At 50.0% G+C, this 24,816-nt stretch overlaps 2 protein-coding genes across 3 annotated transcripts; one reads left to right on the forward strand and one right to left on the reverse strand.

Moving 5' to 3' along the window:
- Positions 1-5,814: 5,814 nt before the first annotated feature.
- LOC150046259 (apoptosis-associated speck-like protein containing a CARD) lies at positions 5,815-7,259 on the reverse strand. Of its 2 annotated transcripts, XM_090357721.1 has the most exons (3): positions 6,722-7,259; positions 6,463-6,525; positions 5,815-6,334 (listed from the first exon to the last, which is right to left on the reverse strand). In XM_090357721.1, the coding sequence occupies exons 1-3, from the start codon at positions 6,990-6,992 to the stop codon at positions 6,066-6,068; spliced, it is 603 nt and encodes a 200-aa protein (XP_090213847.1). In that variant the 5' UTR covers positions 6,993-7,259; the 3' UTR covers positions 5,815-6,065. The 2 variants fall into 2 exon arrangements, with proteins under 2 accessions (XP_090213847.1, XP_090213848.1); XM_090357722.1 differs by lacking the exon at positions 6,463-6,525.
- Positions 7,260-9,512: 2,253 nt separating this feature from the next.
- Positions 9,513-17,697, forward strand: Trim72 (tripartite motif containing 72). The gene is made up of 7 exons (XM_090318675.1): positions 9,513-9,687; positions 10,261-10,657; positions 13,164-13,259; positions 13,357-13,587; positions 14,408-14,430; positions 15,556-15,674; positions 17,120-17,697. Exons 2-7 carry the CDS (start codon positions 10,268-10,270, stop codon positions 17,695-17,697), a joined length of 1,437 nt encoding a protein of 478 aa, XP_090174801.1. The 5' UTR covers positions 9,513-9,687; positions 10,261-10,267.
- Positions 17,698-24,816: the final 7,119 nt, after the last annotated feature.

A 24,816-nucleotide genomic window follows, 5' to 3' on the forward strand; every position in this document is an offset into this window, starting at 1 on the left:
ATCGGGACCCATAGGGGGCAGCACAGTGTGCTTGCTTATAGACTTATATTTCACTAAAGAATTTCTATTCATTCCATAGTCCATGTGGGAAATGTCAGTCCCAATAAGTAATTGCTCAAATTGAGCAATCTGGCATAATCTGTCTCCCAAGACTGAAAGATGCTTCAAGAGGTGAGGGGCCAGGAGTTTGGCCTAGTGGTTAAAGTGCTTGCCTAGCATGCATGAAGACCTGGGTTCGATTCCTTGGTACCACATACATAGAAAAAAAAGCCGGAAGTGGTGCTGAGGCTCAAGTGGTAGAGCTCTAGCCTTGAGAAAGTCCAAGGACAGTGCTCAGGCCCTGAGCTCAAGCCCAGGACTGGAAAAAAAAAAAAAAAAGTTAAGGTGAGATTTTCCCTAATCTCAGACTGAAAATTTTTATCACTTAAACATACTTTTAAGTGATAAAGTAAAATCTATAGTTTCAGATTTGTTTTTGTCATGTCTAATGGGAGGTGGCAGTGTTAGGGGATGAATTGATTGTTCAAGATAAAGTGAAATAGAGCTTTTGGAGAGCCTTGTAGGTTAGGCTCTGTGCTAGCCTTGAGCCTTGAGCCTCTTCTGGAGGTTTCCGAAGGACTAGGACACAGGCTTGACACTACTACTCTTGGCTTGTTTGGTACCTAGAGTTGTGATAGCTATGAGGGTTTGAGGTTTCCTGATTTGTACTGCTAGAAGTGAAGGAGATGGGGAATTTTTTTTGTAAAACTACACTGGTGAATTATCTTGAGACATCTTTTGGGCTAGTATCTCCAGGCAAGGTCTGTCCTGGGTTTCAGTAACAGTGTAGGGTTAGGGTTCAGTTTGAAGTTGTGTAGTACAGCACCTAGGGCCCCTTGATATCCCTACAAGATTTTTGACAATGTCCTCACATTGGTTTTAATGTTTCAGAGTGCTTGCAAAGCATGTGTGAGACCCTGGATTTGATCCCCAGTACTGCCAAGTTACTATATTTTTTTTTTTTGACCATTACATAGTTCTAGTGTTAAGTGTAAATGTTTAGTGAGGCATGGCTTTAAGTGATAGAAGGTTTGCCTGGCAAGTATGAACCCCTCTGAGTTCAGTCTCCAGTACTGTAGGGCAAAAAAAAATTCACTTCGCAATTTTGGATTATCAATTTCTTTTCTATGTAAGGTTTGATTCCAGGATCTCAGGTGTGGCACTGAGTACCTCCAGCCTTACAATCCATTAGTGATAGGCTCGTATACCAGCAGCACTGGTGACTTTTGAACTACTCTTGGGCCAGGAAATGCCCATTTTTCCCTGCCTTCTAGTTGCTGGTACTCCTTCTACTTTCGATGACACGTGTGAGACTGATTTGTGTTTGTGTCTGCTTTATCATCACTTGATGTCTTCTAGACATTCAAGTTGTAAGTGAAAGGATTGCCCTGGCCAAGTCTGAGTAATATTTTGTTGATACACATGACACATCAATGGGCACTGTACCTGGAGTATTTTAGCTATTCAGTGTAGTTGCCGTATTTCAGCCTTGGCAGCCTGACAAAGAATGTGAAGAGATGGAGGTACTCCTTTGATGCTCTTATTTCAGACTCGGAGGATGTGTATCCATAAGTGGTCTGACTTGTGTGGTATGTCCAGCTTTATTTGTATTTTAATTTTTTTTGGTGGGTCATGGGACTTGAACTCTGGGCCTGGGTGCTGTCCCTGAGCTCTTCAGCTCAAGGCTACCATCCTACCCCTTGAGCCAGCCCCACTTTTCTGTTTTCTAGTGATTAATTAGAGATGAGTTTCAGGTACTTTAGTGCCCAGGGTGGCTATGAACCTGGTTCCTCAGATCTCAGCCTCTTGAGTAGCTAGGATTACAGGTGTGAGCCATGGCACTCGGCCCCAGCTTTATTTTTTTTGCCAGTCTTGGAGCTTGAATTCAGGGCCTGAGCACTGTCAAGGCTAGTGCTCTACCACTTGAGCCACAGCACCACTTCCTATTTTCTAGTGGTTAATTGTAGATAAGAGTCTCATGGACTGAGAATGCCTGGGCTGGCTTTGAACCAAGATCCTCAGATCTCAACCTCCCAGGTAGCTAGGATTATAGGTGTGAGCCTGCACCTGGCTCCAGCTCGCTCTATCTATCTATCTATCATCTATCTATCTATTTTTTGCCAGTCCTGGGCTTGAGCACTATTCTTGGACATTCTCAAGGCTAGAATCTCTACCACTTGAGCCTCAGCACCATTTCTGGCTTTTTTTCTATGTATGTGGTACCGAGGAATTGAACCTGGGTCTTCGTGCATGCTAGGCAAGCACTGTACCACTAGACCAAACTCCTGCCCCCCCCCCAGCTTTATATATATATATATATATATATATTTTTTTTTTTTTTTTTTTTTTTTTTTTTTTTTGCCGCCAGTCTTGGGGCTTGAACTCTGGGCCTAAGCACTGTCCTTGGCTTTCTTCAAGACTAGCTCTCTACCACTTGAACCACAGCACCACTTCCAGCTTTTCTGTTATATGGTATGGAGGAATCAAACCTGGGTCTTTGTGCATGCTAGGCAAGTACTCTACCACTAGGCCAAACTCCCAGCCCCCAGCTTGCTTTATTTTGCCTGTCCTGGGCTTGAGCTCGGTCTGAGCACTGTCCTTGGAGTTTCTCAAGACTACAGCTCTTCCACTTGAGCCTCAGCACCACTTTCGGCCTTTGTTCTACATATCAAGGTATTGAACCCGGGTCTTTGTGCATGCTAGGCAAGCACTCTACCACTAGGCCAAACTCCAGGCTCTTTCTCCCCCCCCCCCCCATTTTATTTTTCTGAGTAATTTAAGCACTGTTGCAAATGACTATATTTCTGCTGTACTGGAACTCCTTCTTGGCACTTGGTGTTAGTCTAATGTCTGTGAGGCATGTCGGTGCCAATCCTGATTTGGGTGCTGTCCTTGAGTTTTTTGCGCAAAAACTAGTGTTCTATTACTTGAGTCACAGCTCTACTGTGTGTGTGTGTGTGTGTGTGTGATATGGGGCTTGAACTCAAGGGCTGGGTGCTGTCTGAGCTTTTTTACTCAAGGCTAGCACTCTAGCACTTTGAGCCACAAAGTGCCACTTTGTTTTTTAGTAGTTCTGGAGTCTGCCCTGGCTGGCTTTGAATCATGATCTTAAGATCTCAGCTTACTGGGTAACTAGGAGTACAGGCATGTACCACCAGCACCTGATCACTGGCTTTTTGGGGGTTAATTGGAAATGAGTCTCATGGACTTTTTCTGCCTGGGCCAGCTTTGAACCATAATCACTGGATCTCAGATTCCTTTTTTTGTTAGTTGTGAGGCTTGAATTCTGGGCCTGGACACTGTCCCTGAGCTTTTCAGCTCAAGACTACTACCCTACTCCTGGAGCCACAGCCCCACTTCCAGTTTTCTAGTGGTTAATTGGAGATAAGAGTCTTGCAGAGTGTAGTGCTTGGCCTGGCTTTGAACTGTGATCCTCAGATCTCAGCCTCCTGAGTAGCTAGGATTGTAGGAGTTCGCCATGGTGCCTGGCTGGCTCTCAGATTCCTGAGTAGCTAGAATTACAGGTGTGTGAGATTTCCTGTGTATTCCAGTCCAGGTTGGCCTGGAGTTTTGTACCTTCAATCTTTAGTGGGATTTCAGGCATGTGGCACCACATCTAGCATTAATTTAAGTGTGTTATAAAGGTGATGTACCGAGGCATTACAGTCAGGTAAAGAGTACATTTCTTTTTGGACCAAAGGAGTTAACGTCAACAAACTAGTTTATGAATACTTCACATCTTGATCGCTGTCACCCCTTCATCATCCTCCAGCCATACCTTCCAGCAACATTCTCTCTCCCTCCTTCCTCCCCCTCTTTCTTTTTCCTTCCTTCCTTCCTTCTTTCTTTCTTCTTTGTCCTGGGGCTTGATCTCAGGGCCTGGGCACTATCCCTGATCTGCTTTTGTTCAAGATGAGCACTTTACCACTTGAGCCACAATGTCACTTCCAGCTTGTTTGGTTTATGTGGTACTGAGGACTCTAACCCAAGGCTTCATGCATGTCAGGGAAGCAGTCTACCACTAAACCACATTCCCAGCACCCAACACTTTACCCTTTATCAGCAACTGTGCACAGACTTGCTGTGCTAATCTGCAAGAATCATCAAGCTCCCCCGTTCCTCCTACCTTGCAAAGGGTACTCCAAGATTAAAGCCTCCTTAATCTTTGTAAAACTCTTTAATTTTAGAGTTAGAATTCCTATAATTTGCATGGTTTTATCCCCCTCTGCAGATCATCTGGGGGCTTGCACAGTATAGTCAAGTGCTTCTTGCTAGCAGATTTAACCAAGGAATGCTTGAGGTGGGGGCCAGTTTAACATTTGGGGCTTCTGTAGACTAAAAAAATCACCAGCTTTGAGGCCAGGAGTTTGGCCTAGTGGTTAAAGTGCTTGCCTAGCATGCATGAAGACCCAGGTTCGATTCCTTGGTACCACATATAGAAAAAAAAGCCGGAAATGGTGCTGAGGCTCAAGCGGTAGAGCTCTATCCTTGAGAAAGTCCAAGGACAGTGCTCAGCCCTGAGCTCAAGCCCAGGACTGGTAGGAATGAAGAGGTAGTTTGTGAACAGGAGTTTCTGTGCAGAGATGGTGCCCCCTGCTGGTGATAGTCTGAACCTAGGGTGCCACTTTATCAAAAGTGGGAAAGTTGAAGATCTCCAGCTTGGAGGGGACTTAGACTATTGGGGGAAAGATTTGGGTGTGCAGTGCCAACCTGAAGCTTGTGTAATGGTGTGGAGGGGTCCAAGGGTTGCAGCGGGGGCATGAAAGCCAGCTTTGAAGGGAACAGGAATAGTTTTCCTGGTGGCATCCTGTGTTACACTCCTTGCTGAAGGGTGGCAGTGTTGCACACTTGGAGGTTGTGCAGCTGTCTAGAGCTAAGAGACCTGCATCTGCTGGGGGTGAGGACTGGTGAGTGATAGCATTGCTGGGAAGAGAGGAAGTTTAGGTATGATGCAATGCATTCCCACCCTTAGTTTCAGTTTCCAATTCTCAGATTCTTGGAAGTGGACTAGAAACAGGGAAGCCCAGAAAGGCTTTGCAGGCCTAAGCCTGGAGGGAGCAGTGAGGTTAGAAGATTTGTGGGCTCCAGGCCCCAGGATTCTGTAGGCTACTAGGCCTGCTACCTGCTGGTGGATTAACAAGTCTCCTTTCCCTACTCTAGGGCAACAAAAATTAGGTACAAAGAATGTTTAGAATGTAGCCTCAGGGTTATGAGTCCCTCAAACAGCTTCTAGCAAGGTTTCTTAATAGCAGAAAACTAATACTTTGTGGGCAGTAATCCAGAGAAAAGAGTTGTGTGTGGCTTAAGTGGGAGAGAGAGCACTTTGTAGAGCCAGTCCTTGAGTTCAAGCCCTAATACTGCAATAGGAAGCAAACATGCACACACACACACACACACACACACACACATACACACACAAATGACATATTAAGATCAGCTACCGGAAGTTTTGGTTCACACATGGACAAAACGTAGCCTGGCGAAATCCATTCTTGCAGGGATGAGATGGGCCAGAGGAGTATAGAAGCCTTCTAGTGCCAGTCTCAGGGAGAACCTCTGAATTATACTTGGTGCCTTATGCTCTTGTGTTCTGTGTTTCATTCAAGTCTTGGGCACAGACATTTCAAGGAGTAGAACAAGTTTATACATCCAGCATCTTCTACGTGGCCAGAGGGGCTGTTTTGTATAATCTCAAGAAGGATAAAACCCTTTGGGAAGGGCTGGTGGTCCTCAAAGCATTTGGAGGAGTCTGATGCCCTAAGAATTAAGCCCCAGTATGTTTTCCTGTTTCTGTGCCAGGGATGGATCCGATGCATGCCCAATGCATGCTTTTCCCCTGAGCCACACCCCAGCCCACGCTGCCTCTTGCTTACTCATCCGTGGGCAGGCCAAGGGGGTAGGAAGCACACACAAACACATGTCTTTTTTTTTCCCCCCTCATATATTCTATATCAAAGTCAAGAGACAAGGGTGATGGGTGTAGCTGCCAAGGAGTGGAATGTGGTGGGGGCGCTGGAGAGAAGGCCTCAGTGCTTCTCCAGATCCTCCACCAGGTAGGGCTGGATATCCCTCAAGGCCTGCAGGAACAGGTCCTTGCACGTGAGGTCCCAGGCCGGGGTGAAGCTGTAGAGTTTCCTCATCTTGCTGGGGTTGGTGGCCTGGGCCCTCACCTCCTGGTACTGCTCCTCCGTCAACACCTTGTCGTCGAACAGAGCATCCAGCAACCCCTCCACGTCCGTCACGCGGGAGATGAGCGCCCTGCGGTGCCGATCCACGAAGTGGAGCTCTGAGGGTCCTGGGGGGGGGTGGGTGGGCGGGGGCAGAGTGAAGCCTGGGGCTCAGGGAGGCAGTGACCCCCCCTTCCTCCCGCCCAGGGCTGTGATGAAGTGGGGTGCAGGGGGGTGTGTATGAGGGGAGCCTCACCACGGGGCGGGGCTGCGGCCATCGGAAGGGAGGCCCTGACTGCAGCTGGTGGCTCTGCGCTGGCTGTGAAGAGAGATGGGGCGGGGTGGCCCTGCCTTACCGCCTGCCTCCCCTCGAAGGGGACCCCGTCCCCCCGCCCCGGGGAGGGCTCAGGGAGCCATTTGGGCGGGGAAGGGCGGGGAGGGAGGGGGAGCCTCCGGAGGAGGAGCGGGGTCGGGGAGGAAGCGGGGCCCCGGGCGCAGCGGCGGCTCCTCCTCACCCCGGAGCCTTTCCAGCAGCTGCTCGGCCATCGCCTGCATGCCCATGTCTCGGAGCACCGTGGCCGTGAGCTCCGAGCCGTAGGACTCCAGGTAGAAGCTGACCAGCTTGTCGGTGAGATCCATGGCGTCCATGGGCTGCAGCGCCCCACGCGGGATGCGCCCGTAGCCCGTGGGCAGCGGCACCGACTGCAGCTTCAGCTTGAATTTCTTCAGCTCCTCGGCCGTCAGGTTTTCCAGGGCCTCCAGGATGGCGTCGCGCCCACCTCCCATGGCTCACCCCCAGCCTGCCTGCCTGCCTGTCTGCCTGCCTGCCTTCCGTCTGCCCGGACCCGGAAGCCTGAGAGCCTGCTTGCTGTGCAGGGCGGACCTGGGGTTCCACCCCCGCCCCCCCAAACCCGTCTCCACCCCTCGAGCCTGAACCACTGGATCCCGCCCAGCACCGGGTGTGGGGAGGCGTGGACGCGGGGCTGGAGGGCCAGCTGACTGGAATCTTGGGGTTCTAGACCCTCAAATCCCCTGGGCCCTCTGGAACCCAGTTCAGAACCAGCCAGAGCAGGGAAGTCTTATGAAACTTTGATTTCCAATTACCCACCAAAAAGCTGGAGGTGGAGCTGTGACTCAAGTGGTGACTCAAGTGCTCAGGGACAGCACCCAGGCCTGGAGTCCAGGCTTGAAAACTGGCACTGAAGAAGAATGAAGAATACATGGAATAAAGAAAAAAAGGAAAAGAAAAAAAAGAGAGTTGAAGGATCAATCCATTCAGATCTGACTCACAGGTCTCCTGTTGTTTCTCTTTCAATCTCCTTTCTGGATAAGGTACTCACAGCTCTAAGCACCTTTGACCTCCAGCATCAAAATAACTTCTAGATCTGAGCCCCAGCTCACCCTTGTCCCCCTGGATGAGAGCCAGTTAGCAGGTGAAGTTAAGATAACACCTCCTGGGTGTAAGGTGTGACCCCCCCCACCCCCTCCCAAGCCCTCTTGCCCCAGCTCTGCAAAGTAACTGTTGGGTTGCTGGAGCAAGATTGCTGTTCCTGAGTCAAGAAGTTCCACAACTAATGGGATATAGGGCAAGTCATTTAGCCTTTCTGTGTTTTGAGGTGTCTCTTTATGATACGAGAAGTGACAAGATGGATATGAAGCTTCAATAAGAACTGCAAAGTGCTCGGTACAGGCCTGGTACATAGAAGTCTCAATCTCAGTTTCCATTCTGTGAAGTGGATGTGATGTTTGTTATTGGCCTTTTGTGATTGTAGGGAGGATTCACTGGCACAATTAAGAATATGAATTCTGGGGCCTGGAGCATTGCCTAGTGATACAGTGCTTGCCTAGCATGTAGAAAGCCCTGGGTTCAATTCCTTGGTACAGAAAAAGCCAGAAGTGGTGATGTGGCTCAAGTGGTAGAGGGCTAGCCTTGAGAAAATCCAAGGACAGTGCTCAAGGCCCTGAGTTCAAATCCCATGGCTGCCAAAACAAAATGAATTCTAGGATATCAATAGCACAGCATGTATTGAAAAACTTCTGTGTGTCTGGCCCCATTCTAAGAACTTGTCACGATACGAACCTGTCCTCCCAACACTGGGGAGGCTGAGATAGGATTGAGAGTTACAGGCCAGCCTGGGCTACAGAATGAGATCTTGTCTCAAACAAACAACCAAAAGAGCTTCATCATGTGGAATCTTCATCTTCACCCAGTTGTCTTGGTAATCTTGACACAATTCCTACATCCAGTTAATGAGAAAATCAGGGTAAGTGACTTGCCCCAGCTTACAGGACAAGGATTTAAACCTAGTAATGATGGTTAGTGCTTCCTAAGGTCCTTGTTTGCCAGGACATGGGTGATTCTATATATCTTTAGATTATAACTGCAGGTGTAAAGTCCAGCTTACTTAGGGGATTCAGCATAAGCCTTGGCATGGGATAGGACCTGATTCTCATGCAGCTGTGTCTGGCAGGGTGGGGTGGGGGAGGAGGTTCTGGCATCTCTAGGAGGAACAATCTCTTCTCCCTTTTTCCCTCCCTCCCTCCATCCCTCCCTTCCTCTCTCTCCTTCCCTTCTTTTTCTTCTTCCTTCCTTCCCTCTCTTTCTCTCTCTTTCTTTCTTTTACTGGGGCTTGAACTCAGGGCCTGGGCACTACCCCTTAGTGTGTGTGTGTGTGTGTGTGTGTGTGTGTGTGTGTGTGTGTGTGTGTGCTGGTACTGGGGCTTGAAGTCAGGGCCTTTCACTCTCACTCAGCCTCTTCCGGTCAAGGCAGGTGCTCTACTCTTATAGCTTTTAGGCAAATCACTGGAAATAAGGTCTCTTCTCTTGGATTTCTCTTCCTGGGCTGGCTTTGAACCATGATCCTCAGATCTCAGCTTTCTGAGTAGCTGAATTACAGGTGTGAGCCACCAGTGTCCAGCTGTCAGTGGAATGTAATGACATCTAAGCTTGAGAAACAGCTGGGTGACAGGTGACAGAGAGCCTTGAAGCTAGGAAGAAGAAAAGAAGCCAGTGTGGATGGAGATGGGGAGGAGGCAAAGGAAGAGGAGACCTGGCTTCAGTTTTCTGTGTCGTGTGTGGCCCTGTCTCCCACTGGCTCTGAGCTCTGATTCCAGCTGGCCTCCACGAGGGATCAGTAGTAGATGGGCCAGAGCAGGTGGCCTTGATATAAGATGCCAACGGGATGACTGTCCAGCCTTCACTTTTAGAACAGTTTCCAGAAGTGATGGGAGGGGATGGGCCGACGACTAAATATAGTCCTGGAGCCTCACTCAGTCCTGCTGTGTCCACTTTCAACTCCCCTGGAATTCCTGTCCTCACTCCGAGCCTGCCGTTTGTCCCTCACTTGTCTTTGACAAACCTCTGAGCTCCTTATTTAGGCCTGACTCTGACTAGTTGTTCTGGTCGTTTTGCCTTTATATTTAATTTTAATTTTTTTTTCATTGTTGGAAGGTACTCGACCAACGATCTCTAACCAGACGGGTGAGTCCTGTGGGCCTGAAGCAGTGGGCAGAGATGGAACAGAGGGAGCTGCCAGAGGGGGGCTAGGGGTGAGGGTTCTGGAGGGCTAGGGTTGAGCCCAAGGTCTGTGGCTTGGGGTGAAGACAAGAGCAGGGACAGGGGACAGGACTGGAATTCAGGCTTATGTTTAGAAACTGGGGTTGTAAAGGACACAGAGGGCTGGGAGTGTGGCCTAGTGGCAGAGTGCTTGCCTAGCATGCATGAAGCCTTGGGTTGGATTCCTCAGCACCGCACACACGCACACACACACACACACACACATGCCGGAAGTGGTGCTGTGGCTCAAGTGGTAGATCACGAGCCTTGAAGAAAGCCCAAGGACAGTGCTCAGGCCTTGAACTCAAGCCTCAGGACTGGCACAAAGAAAGAGAGAGAAGGGAAGAGAAGGACAGCACATGGATCTAAATGTGGGCCAAGCCAGGATCCATTCGGGTCTTGTCGCCCGGCTTCTTCCTGCTGGGCCTCTGGTCCAGCCTGTGGGTCACTGTCCTCCCCTACTGACCCCCCAACCCTTCTCCCCCTTCCCCACTCCAGCTTCACCATGTCGGCTGCCCCGGGCCTTCTGCGGCAGGAGCTGAGCTGCCCGCTGTGCCTGAAGCTGTTCGAGGCTCCGGTGACGGCCGAGTGCGGACACAGCTTCTGCCGCGCCTGCCTGGGCCGCGCGGGCGGGGAGGCGGCGGCCGACGGCTCGGTGCCCTGTCCCAGCTGCCAGGCGCCCACGCGGCCGCAGGCGCTGAGCACCAACCTGCAGCTGGCGCGCCTGGTGGAGAGGCTGGCGCAGGTGCCCCAGGGCCTGTGCGAGGAGCACCAGGACCCGCTGAGCATCTACTGCGAGCAGGACCGCGCGCTCGTGTGCGGCGTCTGCGCCTCGCTCGGCGCGCACCGCGGCCACCGCCTGCTGCCGGCCGCCGAGGCCCACACGCGCCTCAAGGTGCGGGGGTCGGGGGTGGGGTGGGCGCGATGGGCCTGCTACACGGCGAGGCCCCCGCGTGCGCTTTGGATGCTTTCCCTTTCTGTGTGTGTGAGTGTGCCGGTCCGGGGGCTTGAACTCAGGGCGCAGTCCCTGAGCTTGGGTACTCAAGGCTGGAGCTCCAGCCCCCGTGGGCCACTGCTCCACTTTCGACTTTTGTTTTGGCTGGTTAATTGGAGATCGAAGTCTCGCGGACTTTCCTGGCTGGGCTGGCTTCGAGCCATGATCATGGATCTCAGCCTTCCGAGGAGCTGGGATGACTGGCGAGCGCCCTCGGCTGGGATTCGGAGCTGCGGAGGGCGGAGCCTCCGGTTACTATGGAGAAATGGGCGGAGCCCGTACAGGAGGGCGGGGTCTGACGTTACTATGGAGTGGTGGGCGGAGCCCTACAGGAGGACGGGCCCTGCGGCTGCTAGGGAGAAGTGGGTGGGGCGGGTGCGGAAGGCGGGGCCTGCAGTTGCTATGGAGGTGTGGGCGGGGCCCGGGCCGGGGGTGAAGTCTGCAGGGAAAGGCAGTGCCAGGAAGGGAAGTGAACTAAGGCAGGAAAAGCCGCACCTAGACTGCGCCCAGAATTCTGCGAATCTGCTTTTCCAGCCACAGTCCCCTCCGCTTGCCCAGGGAGATCAGGCTGCAGTGCGGCTGGGTACCCCGGGTGGGTCTGCCAGGCTGGCACGTCTGCGTGGCAGCAGGAAGCCGGGCACCCGGCCCGACTGCTGTGTGCCAGGCTGCCCAGTCAAGTCGCACGTGTGGGCTTGACACCCAGGAGTGTCAACCTTGGGCAAAACTCAAGGAGGGGAGGGCAAGGCAAAAAGCATTCCTGGCACCGAGATCCAGTCCAGGCTGTTTTCCTGAACGCTTCACTAGCCCACGCACGGGTGGTGTGTATGCCCCAAGGATTGTGATTCTAATCGGTGCTAAAGAAAAATCACCGAGGCGTGGGAGAGGAGAGACGCAGGCACACATTAGCCTGGGAGTCACACCCGTGTGGGTATGGGCAGATGTGTGTGCCACTAGCCCAGGGAGGCCCTGGCACTTAAAGGCCTGCAGATGCAGAGGAGGAGGCATGGAGTGTCTCGGATTTTCCTGCTCTTTCACCACTCCTCTTTGTACACAGAGAGAGTTGTGTGCCCTAGCCAGGCTGGTCATTAGTACACTGTCCAGCCCAGTCCTGGCTGTTGGTCAGTCTCCTGGTAAAGGGCAGAGCCTCCTCGAGGAAGTCCCAAGAACTACCACCTCCTGTACATCTTTAGCTGACAGGAGAGAGAAGAACTTGTGAAGTGGTACAAAATGTCAGCTAGCCCAACCCTCAAAAATGCTAGAAGTGGGGCTGTGGCTCAAGTGGTAGAGCACTTGCCTTGAGCACAAAAGCTCAGGGACAATGCACAGTGACTGAACTGAAGCTTTAGGACTGGCATACAAGAGAAAGAAAGAAAAAGTAGCCAGGCTCATTGCTTGCAAACCTAGCTACTCAGGAGGCTGAGATTTGAAGATTGCAGTTCAAAGCCAGCCAGGGCAGGAAAGTCAGTGAGACTCTTATCTCCAGTGAATCCCCAGTAAACCAGAATTGGCACTGTGGCTCAAAGCAGTAAAGCACTAGCCTTGAGAAAACAAAAACAAAAACAAATGAAAGCTCAGGGACAAGGTCTAGGTCTTGAGTTCAAGCCCCATGACTGACCCCCTTCAAAAACAAAGAAAGAAAGAAATGTAACTAGCCTGTTGGGGGCCCCATAGTCCACGGGCTCCACCCCCCACTAAAGAACTGCAGGTTGAATTTCTTTTCTTTCTCTTTTTTTTGAGCTTGACCTCAGGGCCTGGACACTGTCTACTCAAGGATAGCACTCTGTCACTTTGAGTCACAGCACCACTTCTGCTTTTCTGGTGCTTAAGTGGAGATGAGAGTCTCATGGACTTTCCTGCCCTGGCTGGCTTCAAATGGTTATTCTCAGATCTCAGCTTCCTGAGTAGCTAGGATTGCAGATGTATATGTATGTATGTATGTATGTATGTATGTATGTATGTATCTATCTATCTATCTATCTATCTATCTATCTATCTATCCAGTCCTGGGTCTTGAACTCAGGGCCTGGTCACTGACTCTACGACTTGAGCCACAGACAGCCACAGCACCACCTCTGGCTTTTTCTGTGTATGTGGTACCAAGGAATTGAACCCAGGGTTTCTTTGATGTTAGGCAAGAACTCTATCACTAGACCACACTCCTAGCCCCTGTTTATATAATACTTATAGTTTGTGCAATTTTACCTTAGTGTATATATACTATATAGATGGGAGATACATTATATATATATCTGTTTTAGTATATATTATATACATACAAATTTGGTCTCATATAATAACTACCCACAATTGGATATTTCCTTGTTGGTGTATATTAACTACACAAGAGGGGATTTCACGGGGTTCCCCAATTATCTCTGCCACTTTTGCTCTGTCCCCCTCCCTGCAGAGTCAGCTCCCGCAGCAGAAGCTGCAGCTGCAGGAGGCATGCATGAAAAAGGAGAAGAACTTGTCTGTGTTGGAGCACCAGCTGGCAGAGGTGGAGGTGAGGGCCAGTGTAGTCTAGCCTGGGGACTGGGGTCTGGGTGGAAGAACCCCAGAGGTAAGGACTTTTCCTATCCATTCCCCCCATTGCCCTTCAGGAGACAGTGCGTCAGTTCCGGAAGTCTGTTGGGGAGCAGCTGGGCAAGATGCGTGTGTTTCTGGCGACTCTGGAGAATTCTTTGGACCAAGAGGCAGAACGAGTTCGAGGTGATGCTGCTGTGGCCTTAAAGAGGGAGCTGTTGGCCTTGAAGTCTTACCTGGAGCAGCTGCGGCAGATGGAGAAAGTGCTGGATGAAGTGGCTGACAAGCCACAGACTGAATTCCTCATGGTAAGGTCTCCATGTCCTCCTGCCTCTGTCTCTTAGCCATGGCTCAGACTCCAGAGACCTCATCCACTGTTGTACAGAGACCCTGAGGCCTACAGGCTAGGGATGAGCCAGGGTCTCATATCCAAGTGATGTTCAGATTGGACACCGCTTAGGAAGATGAAAGCTGACTGGGGTTCATACCTGTAATCCTAGCTACTCAGGAAGCTGAGATATGAGGATTGCAATTTTGAAGCCAGCCAGAGTAGGAAAGTTGGTGAGACTCATTTCCAATGTACCACCAGAAAACCAGATGTGGTGGCTGTGGTGCACAGTGGTGGAATTGCTAGCCTTGAGCAAAAGAGCTCAATGATATTACCCAGGCCCTGAGTTCAAGTCCCATTTCTCAGAGGGGAAAAGAAACCCTGATATCATAGATATTATATGCTTGCTTATTTATTTATTTAGTTTTATTGTCAGTTTTGTGGCTTGAACTCAGGGCCTAGGCTCTCTGGTTCCTGAGCATTTTATGCACAAGGATAGCATTCTGATATAGCTCCACTTTAACCTTTTTAGTGATTTGTTAGAAATAAGAGTCTCCCAGACTTCCCTGGCTGGCTTCGATTTGAGATACTCAGCCTCCATGATCTGGGATTACAGATGTGAACCACAGTCCTTTTTTCTACTTCATGTAATGGTAAAGGAATAGGAAGGTTCTGCTTGCTGGGTTTCTTTTGTCTTTTCTGATTCATGCTGCTCTTACATTTGACACTCTCAATCCCCAAAGGTTCCCAGAGTCCCTTCCTAATTGCTTTATCTCTATTCTGTTTTTGTTTCTCTTCAGACCTACTGCTTAGTGACCAGCAGGTGAGATCATTGTGATGCCTTTGCCCAACTTGCTCCAGTCTTCTAAGGACAAGACCGGGGTTTTCCTGTCCCTGCAGTGTACCCAAAAGACTTCTCTGGTGCTGTCACTTTGCTGCCATTGAAACTGAGCTGTGCTTTCTCCCCTGGGTCCGCTCCTAGGCTGATGATGATTCAGACCAGAACAGTCATGGCCTTGGGTTCAGTGCAGCAGGGGAGGGAAGGAAAGAGATGACCAAGAAGGCTTCCCAGAGGAAGGGAGATAGTTGCTGGAGAAATGGATGGGGGATTAGCTGGGGGAGCTGGAGCAGGGGACAAAATGGTAAACTGGGAAAAGACAAGCTGGGCTGGTTGAGAAGTGCTGAAGTGTGTGTGTGTGTGTGTGTGTGTGTGTGTGTGTGTGTGTGTGTGTGTTGATTCTGGGGTTTGAACTCAGCTCCTGGGTGCTGTTCTTTAGCTTTTTCACTGAAGGCTGGTGCACTACCACTTAAATCACATGCCCACTTCTGGATTTTTGGTTGTTAATAGGAAATAAAGACTCTCACAGAGTTTCTTTTTTTTTTTTTTTTTTTTTGCCAGTCCTGGGCTTGGGCTCAGGGCCTGAGCACTGTCCTTGGACTTTCTCAAGGCTAGAGCTCTACCACTTGAGCCTCAGCACCACTTCCCAGCTTTTTTCTATGTATGTGGTACCGAGGAATCGAACCCGGGTCTTCATGCATGCTAGGCAAGCACTTTAACCACTAGGCCAAACTCCCGGCCCTCACAGAGTTTCTTGCCCAACTGGTTTCTAGCTACAGTCCTCAGATCTCATCCTCCTGAGTAGGATAACAGGCATGAACCATCTGTGTCAGGCATATATATATATATATATATATATATATATATATATATACATACATACATACACACATTTTTTTTTTTTGAGATGGAGTCTCTTTCATTTTGCTTGTGTTGTCCTCAAACTCTCAATCCTCTCGTCTCTGTATCCGGAGTAGATTAGATTACAGGCATAACTCCAAAGTAAAACTGAATGGAAAAGTTTTAAGCAGGGGTATAATTTAGGGGAGAACTTGGAGTTCCCCCTCCCTCCCACTCTTCAGACTCTTCCTCCTCCCCCTCCCTCTGCAGGCTGCAGAAGATTCTGTCAGAGTCTCCTCCACCTGCTCGACTGGATATCCAGTTACCTATTATCTCAGATGATTTCAAATTCCAGGTGTGGAAGAAGATGTTCCGGGCTCTGATGCCAGGTATGGGGTGGGGAGGGGGGCGAGCTCTGTGTGAAGTCAGGGTCTCCCATCCTACTTCAGAGGGTCATTGAAAGAAGTGTCCTTGGCCTCTGGGTCTGTACAGATGGGGATCTGGGGCAGGTGAGTGACAAGATGGGGTGCTGAGGGCCTCAAGTGAAGATTACACCATGATGGATGCATTGACTCTTGATGTGATCCTCTCAGAACAGAGACACAACTCCTGTTAAATGAACCAGGCCAGGCTGGGAGAGGGAGGGGAGGGGAGCATGCCAGGCCTTAGCTTTTCTTACCAGAGCTGGAATACATCTGCACAGCTGGGCTGGATAGGGTGGGAATGAAGGGAGCCTCCTCCCCGACTTGGTGCAGGTCCTGAGGCTTGAACTCAGGACACTGTCCCTGAGCTTTTTTTTTTTTTTTTTTTTTTTTTTTTTGCCAGTCCTGGACTTGAGCTCAGGGCCTGAGCACTGTCCTTGGACTTTCTCAAGGCTAGCGCTCTACCACTTGAGCCTCAGCACCACTTCCAGCTTTTTTCTATGTATGTGGTACCGAGGAATCGAACCCGGGTCTTCATGCATGCTAGGCAAGCACTTTAACCACTAGGCCAAACTCCCGGCCCCAAGCTTTTTTTTTTTTTGGTGCCAGTTCTGGGGCTTGAACTCAGAGCCTGGGCACTGTCCTAGGACACTTTTTGCTCAAGGCTAGCCCTCTGCTTACTTGAGCCACAGCACCACTTCCAGCTTTTCCTGGGCCTTGAACTCAGGGCCTGAGCACTGTCCTTGGGATTTCTCAAGGAAAGAGCTCTACCACTTGAGCCACAACACCACTTCCAGCTTTTTTCTATATATATGGTACCGAGGAATGGGTCTTCCTGCATGCTAGGCGAGCAGTCAGTCTGCCAGTAGGCCAAACTCCTATCCATTTTTGTGCCTTCCCCCTCCTCCTAAAGATAGGTAAACACACACACACACACACACACAGGACCAGAAGAAGAAGAAGAAAAAAAAGACAAAAGTCCTCTCATTTCCATTGCCTGGAGTTCATTTTCATAAATACTACTTTGTGTGATGGGAGACAGAGAGAGAGGTATTGCGCCTTCACGATCCTCTCCTAAGCGCGTCCTCCGTGGTTCTCACTGCGTGCGCCCGCCTGGAGTCCTATTCCTCGGATCACATCCTGGTGTATGTGGGGCACAGAGGGTCGGTCACCCGGCCTTCCATCTCCTCTGTCTAGCCTGCCCCGGGGAGGGACTGTCATTCCCCAGTGACCCACCCGAAGCTCAGACAAGTGTGACATTCTGTGCGCGCCCCCCCTCCCCTCTCCCTCCTGGGCAGGAAAACACCGGGGAGCGAATTTCCCTTTGCCCAGAGGTGTTTTGGCCAAGGGGAGGCGCGCAGTAGGTGGACAAGGGGATCGGGGTTGCCCAGCCGCCTCTCCTCTCCCCGCAGCCCTGGCGGAGCTGACTCTGGACCCCAGCTCCGCGCACCCCAGCCTGGTGGTGTCCCCCTCGGGCCGGCGCGTGCAGTGCACGGAGCAGAAGCCGGCGGTGGCGGCGGCCGAGGACGAGCAGCGCCGGTTCGACAAGGCGGTGGCGGTGGTGGCGCGGCAGCTGCTGTCGGAGGGGGAACATTACTGGGAGGTGGAGGTGGGCGACAAGCCGCGCTGGGCCCTGGGCGTGATGGCGGCCGACGCCCCGCGGCGGGGCCGGCTGCACGCGGTGCCCTCGCAGGGGCTGTGGCTGCTGGGGCTGCGCGACGGGAAGGTCCTGGAGGCGCACGTGGAGGCCAAGGAGCCGCGCGCGCTGCGCACCGAGACGCGGCCCGCGCGCGTGGGGCTCTACCTGAGCTTCCCCGACGGCGTCCTCGCCTTCTACGACGCCAGCGACCCCGACGACCTCCAGCTCCTCTTCGCCTTCCGAGAACGCCTGCCCGGCCCCGTCTACCCCTTCTTCGACGTGTGCTGGCACGACAAAGGCAAAAATGCCCAGCCACTGTTGCTCGTGGGGCCCGAGGGCGAGGAGCCGTGATGGTGGGGGTGGGGAGGCTGCAGAGAGGGAGGGAGGGACGGACGGGGAGGGGGGGAGACACTGGATCGCTGAGGTCTCGGTGCCCACTTTGGGATGGGTGCTGGGGGAAGGGGAATCGAACCCAGTCCAGAGGGATGGGAAAAATAACACGTGAGTCTGAGAATTGGAGGCCAGGGGAGTGCGGATGGAAGCCGAGGCTGATGGAGGGGTGGGAAGAGGGTTTGGGGTGGCAGCGGGGAGAGTCAGGGGCCCTCTGCCTCCTCCTTAAAGTCTTGGGCCAGGGCCTACTAAAGGCGATGGCTTCAAGTGATCTTGCATCAAGCTGCCTTTTCTTTTTCTCTTTTGCCAGTCCTGAGGCTTGAACGCAGGGCCTGGGCGCTGTCCCTGAGCTCCTTTGCTCAAGGCTAGCACTCTACCACTCGAGCCACAGCTCCATCTCTGGCTCCTTTCCTTTCCTTTCCTTTCCTTTCCCTTTCTTTTTCTTTCTTTCTTTCTTTTCTTTTCTTTTCTTTTCTTTTCTTTTCCTTTCTTTCTTTCTTTCTTTCTTTCTTTCTTTTCTTTTCCTTTCTTTCTTTCTTTCTTTCTTTCTTTCTTTCTTTCTTTCTTTCTTTCTTTCTTTCTTTCTTTCTCTCTTTCTTCCTTTCTTTCTTTTTTGTCAGTCCTGGGTCTGGATACTGTCCTTGAGCTTTCTCATGGCTAGCACTCTACCACTTGAGCCACAGCACCACTTCTGGAGAGGGGATCTACTTGAATGTGTCTTTCTGTTGGATCCTGGCTTCAAGAGCTAGAAGAGAGGATTACTTTCAGAAGTTTGTTCACACTAGCAAAAAAAACAATAAAGACAAAGGCCCTTTTGGTTGTAAAATCGAGCACCACTAATAAAATACTCTTCTAGTCTTGACTCTGTTCCTCAGTTGCAGTAGCCTCTGAAACTAGTCTTCAGTCTCAATTTATCTCGTCTTTCTTTTCTTTTTCTTTCTTGCTTTTTCTGCTCAAGGCTGGTGATGCTCAGCCACTCGGGCCACACCTCCACTTCTGGCTTTTTCTCCACTGGATTACTTGGAGATAAGAGGCTTTTAGATTTATCTGCCTCAGGTAGGTTTTGAAGCTCCATCCTCAGATTTCAGCCTCCTGAGGAGCTGGGATTACAGGCATGAGCCACCAGCACATGGTTTAGCTTTTTTTTTTTGCCAGTCCTGGGGCTTGAACTCAGGGCCTGAGCACTGTCCTTGGACTTTCTCAAGGCTAGAGCTCTACCACTTGAGCCTCAGCACCACTTCCAGCTTTTTCTATATATGTGGTACCAAGGAATCGAACCCGGGTCTTCGTGCATGGTAGGCAAGCACTTTAACCACTAGGCCAAATTCCTGGCCCCCCTAATTTTTTTTTTTTTTTGCCAGTCCTGGGCTTGAGCTCAGGGCCTGAGCACTGTCCTTGGACTTTCTCAAGGCTAGAGCTCTACCACTTGAGCCTCAGCACCACTTCCAGCTTTTTTGTATGTATGTGGTACCAAGGAATCGAACCTGGGTCTTCGCGCATGCTAGGCAAGCACTTTAACCACTAGGCCAAACTCCTGGCCCCTAGTTCCTGAGATTTTTATCTCCAGTTAGTCACCAGAAAACTGGAAGTAGCTCTGTGGCTCCACATGGTAGAGTTCTAGCCTTGAGCAGAAAAGCTTGAGACAAAACCTGGACCCTGAGTTCAAACCCCACGATGACCACAGCCACAACCACCACCTAGAAAGAACCTCTCTTCCCTTCTCCTCCTTCTCTATTACTCCTTGAAACAGGACCAGTGTCTTCTTGGAGAGTTTGTTACTACTCTCCACTTTGGACCAGCTAGCCTCTACAATGCACCACCATCACATCCAGATCCTGTCTTGGGAATTGAGGGGGTGTACCAGCCCTTAGGAAATGGGTGCTTTGAGAAGCAGATGCAAGGGGAAGTTGAAAGTTGGGGACACGTGGAAGGAAGTGGGATGGGGCTGTGAAGTCTGACCCAGAGTGACTGAGAGAAGGAGAAAATGAAGGGTTGAAGCAGTCATGACTGTATGGGTCACTCCTGCAGCCAAAGCCATGTGTTCCTGGATAGGCCCGCCTTCTCCTTGCTGCAGGGCCAATGGCTGAGCTCAGAGCTCAGTCATTCATGTAGTGCATGGCAGGAATTCTAGTCTATTAGAAAGCTTTCTTTTCATTATTTATATATGTGTTCATTTTTATTATTGTTGTAAAGGTGATGTACACAAGGGTTACAGTTGCATAAGGCAGTCTTTTTGGACAATGCCACCCTTTCCCTGCTCTCAGCTTTCCCAGTTTTTCTCTCCTATCCCCATTTCTTTTCTTTTCATTTTCTTTTTTGTGAGTCATGGGGCTTGAACTCTGGGCCTGGGTGTTGTCCCTGAGTTCTTCAGATCAAGGCTACTGCCCTCCCCCTTGAGCCACAGCTCCACTTCCCCTTTTCTAGTGACTTAAATCTTGACCTAAAGTCAAGATTTGTTAGAAAAGCCAGTGATTCCGAGTCTTAGTGTGCTGCCCTTTCAATTTGTCTCATGGATTTTCCTGCCTGGTCTGGCTTTGAAACTTGATCCTTAGATCTCAGCCTCCTGAGTAGTTTGGATGACCGGCAGGAACGCCTGGCTTCCGGCTGTAGAGTTACATCTTTAGATTGTGGGGCTTGAACTCTGGGCCTGGGCACTGTCCTGAGCTCTTTTGCTCAAGGATAGCACTCTACCATGCTGAGCCACAGCACCACTTCCGGTTTTCTAGTGGTTAATTGGGAGATAAGAGTCTCAGGGACTTTTGTGCCCAGGCTGGCTTTGAACTGCAATTCTCAGATTTCACCCTGCTGAATAGCTAGGATTACAGGCAGGAGTCACTAGCAGCTGGCTTGATTTTTTTGTTTGTTTGTTTGTTTTTGGTTGCTTAGTAACAGTTATCACTGCCATCTTTCACTGTCTAAATCTCTCTGCCAAAGTGTCAGAATCTGCCCTTAGTGAGTCCACCAAGAATTCTACCCTGTTCTCATCTCCTGTGTCTTTGTGAATGATGCTCCAGGGCCATTACCTCTGTTTGGTTACTGTTTGTTTTTTTTTTTTTTTTTTTTTTTTTTGCCAGTCCTGGGCTTGAGCTCAGGGCCTGACCACTGTCCTTAGGCTTTCCTCAAGACTAGTGTTCTACCCTGAGCCGCACCATTTCTGGCTTTTTCTATGTATGTGGTACCGAGGAATTGAACCGGGTCTTCATGCATGCTAGGCAGGCACTCTACCATTAGGCCAAACTCCCACCGGCCCAGTTTGGTTACTTTTGAAGCTGCAGTATAATCTACACCTGCTGGTTTCAAATTCTTTTCTGTGTCACCTCACCCCCTGGACATGTTTCTGTTCCCATCATAATGTCTAGCTGAGTAACACCTGGCTCGTGTCTGACTTCCTGCTCTCTTCCAGAAGCAGACCCTGAAACAGGATGCAAATAAAAAAAGTAGTTTATTTATTTTGGAGGTTCAGGGTCTAGCAAACACAATGGAGAAGGGTACAAGAAAGTAGTCCATAAAGCTGGGTATTGGGGGCTGAGATCTGAGGATTGTGGTTCAAAGCCAACCTGGGCAGAAAACATGGTTAGACTGTTATCTCCAGTCAACCAGCAAAAAGGTAGAACCAGAGGTGTGGCTCAAATCCTGGGTGGGAAAGCTAAGGGACAGTGACCAGGTCCCAAGTTCAAGCCTCAGTACCAATGTGTGTGGGAGCGGAGAGGGGAAGCAGCCAGTAAAGGGAGATGGGAGGGCATACAACAGATATCCCAGAATTATTCCAGCCAAGGTTTGTGAAAATATGATTATTTTTTTTTCAGGTAGTGAAATTTGAACTCAAGGCTTCAGGTTTGCTTAGGTGGCTGGTGCTCTACCACTTGAGCCAAGCCTCCAGTCTTATTCACTTGTACAAGGGAGAGCTCAAGAGATGCTTTGGTGGTAGGATGGGGAGGGCATTCATTCCTGGGTACTGTTGACTTGATTAGGTACTTCAGCTGTCTAGGAGTTGACTGACAGGGTTTAGGGGGTGGGACCTGAGCATGGTGGCAGGGTTCTGTCTCTGGTACTCCAAGAGAGAAGAGAAAGTCCATGAGGACTTTGTCTCCTTCTGGACCCCCCAGTGACTGGCACAAAGTAATTACTTCATGGGCAAGGTTTAGGGGACTTGGCTCAAATGGCAGAGCACCTTTTGAGCAATTCTGAGGACTTGGATTAAACCACAATACTTTCCCCCCATATTATTTTAATGAGTAAATAACTGAGTAAAGAATTCATTAAGTGAATTGTAAAGATCCTAAATGAACCCTAGTACATTCTGGAGAATCTAGTTGTTGGGTAAATGAACTTCACTTCCATATAGAGAAGAGGGAAGTATGAAGAAACAGGGCCATTCTCTTTGCGACATTTAAGTGACTTGAGTCATCTTTTCTTTTTTTTTTTCCTTTTGTGGGTCTTGGGGCTTGAACTCTGGCCTGGGCACTGTCCTCGAACTCTTCAGCTCAAGGTTACCTCCCTACCTCTTAAGCCACAGCCCCACTTCATGTTTTCTGGTGATGAATTGGAGATAGATAAGAGTTTCATGGACTTTAGTGCCTGGGCTAGCTTTGAACCTCCATCCTCAGATCTCAGCCTCCTGAGTAGCTAGGATTGCAGGCATGAGCCACTGTGCCCTGCTTTTTTTTTTTTTAAATTGCTGGTACTAGGGCTTGAACTCTTGGGTGCTGTCTGGTACTCTGCCACTTGAACCACAGCTCCACTTTTGGCTTTTTGGTGATTTACAGGACGTAAGAGTCTTACGGACTTTCCTTCCTTAGCTGGCTTTGAACTGAGAGCCTCAGATCTCAGCCTGTTGAGCAGCTAGTATTGTAGGTGTGAGCCATTGTCACCTGGCTCTCTGAGTCTTAACTAATGCTATTGAGCTTCTGAATCTCATTCTAGTCTTGTTTAACAGAATAAAAATTATTTAAAAATATAAACTTTCTGGGGGCTGGGTATGAAGCACCTGTATCTGGCTTTTTTTTTTTTGAAATTGAGGGTCTGCCTGGCCTCAAATTGGTGATCCTGTTACCTCTAGTTCCTGTATGCTGGGATTACAGGTGTACATAACCACATTGGGTTAATGCTGCTTATCAGCCATGGGGTCCAGAATAACCAGTTCATTTTTATATCTGTCAATAAATCAGAATTTGTCCACTCTTTCAAAATTTTTTTCAAAACCTCTCAGTCCCCCCGCCTTTTTTTTTTTTGGCCAGTCCTGGGGCTTGTACTCAGGGCCTGAGCACAGTCCTTGGACTTTCTCAAGGCTAGAGCTCTACCACTTGACCCTCAGCACCACTTCTGGCTTTTTTCTATATGATATATTTTTCATAGTTATATTTAATGGGTATAATTCATCCCATTAAGCTGAGGAATTTTAGAGTTTTGCCTGTTTGTTTTTAGGTGTGACTCAGTGATATAGGTTGGTGCTATATCACTGATCCTTGTGTGTGTGTGTGTGTGTGTGTGTGTGTGTGTGTGTGCACGTACATGCCAGCACTGGAGCTTGAACTCAGACTCAAGACTGAGTTCAAGACTGCAAGTAGTCTTGAGACACACCTCTACTTCCAGCTTTTTGTTGGTTAATTCCAGATAAGAATCTCCTGGATTTGTCTGCTCAGGCTGGCTTTGAACCATGATCCTCTGATCCTCAATTTTCTGCAAATCTAGGATTATGGATGTGAGCCATTGCCACTTGACTAAATCCGTTGCTCTTAACGTTGTGTCCAACAACAGAAAATACAAAGTTTGTGGTTTTATACTGAGGCCACTTCCTTCTGTCTTACTAAAGGAGTTGGGCTTCCCCGCCCCTCCCTCCCCTGCCCCCGCTCTGTTCAGGTCAGGCCCAAAGCCATTTCGGTGTGAGTGAGTGTGTGTGTGTGTGTGTGTGTGTGTGTGTGTGTGTGTGTGTGCCTGAATTCAATGCCTGGATTCTGTCTGTGAACTTTTTTGCTCAAGGCTGGTTCTCTTCCACTTGAGTCACAGCTTCACTTCTGACTTTCTTGGGTGTGGGGGGATCAGGGAAACAAGAGTTTCATGAACTTTCTTGCTTGGGTTGGCTTTGAACCTTAATACTCAGATCTCAGCTTCCTGAGTAGCTAAGACTGCAGACATGAGCCACTACCTTCCTCCTCTTCCTCCTCCTCCTCCTCCTCCTCCTCCTCCTCCTCCTCCTCCTCCTCCTCCTCCTCCTCTTCCTCCTCCTCCTTCTCTGTCAGTCCTGGGGCTTGAACTCAGGGTCTGGGCACAGTCCCTGAGCTTCTTTTGCTCAAGGCTAGCAGTCTACCACTTGAGCCACAGCACCACTTCTGGCATTTTCTAAGTATATGGTACTGAGGAATTGAACTCAGGGCTTCATTCATGCTAGGCAAGCACTCTACCACTAAGCCACACTCTCGGCCCTCCCAGCCCTTATTGCAAAATGCTTCTTTCTCAGAGTCTTGACTGAGGTGACAGGTGCAGGTACAAAGGAGAAGGGGTGTGTGGCTTCTCCCTCAGCAGTCTAGATGCCTGCTAGCCCATTTTCTGGGACCATGTGTCTGTTTTCTTCCTCTGTTATGTCCTTATGGAGAGGAAGAAGGAAATCAGAAGGTACAGAAACCAGGTGCTGGTGGCTCTTTACGACTCAGGAGGCTGAGATCTGAGCATCAGGATTTGAAGCCTGATCTCTCTCTCTCTCTCTCTCTCTCTCTCTCTCTCTCTCTCTCTCTCTCTCTCTCTCTCTCTCTCTCTTTCTCTCTCTCTCTCTCTCTCTCTCTCACACACACACACACACACACACCCAGAACAGGCAAACAAAAAGAACACAGGCTGATGGGGTTAGAAGATGGAGTGTGACACTCGTCCTTCTTATTGCTTCACTTTCTAGAGACTTTGCACGCCCGTTCCTTCATGCCTCACGGTCCTGATCTCTTTCTGCAAGCCATGGCTGAGGCCCTGGTCTGCGATGACTCATTTCAGGTCCTCCTGTGCCCAGCCTGCTTGTCTCTCCCAGGGCGGCCCCTCTAGTTTTGGCTCATCCAGCTGATACTATCAGCCTCCAGCTCTGTCTGCAGCTGT

This window comes from Megascapheus bottae, chromosome 25, assembly GCF_031878675.1.
Source record: "Megascapheus bottae isolate mThoBot1 chromosome 25, mThoBot2.hap1, whole genome shotgun sequence".
Classification (NCBI taxonomy): Eukaryota; Metazoa; Chordata; class Mammalia; order Rodentia; family Geomyidae; genus Megascapheus; species Megascapheus bottae.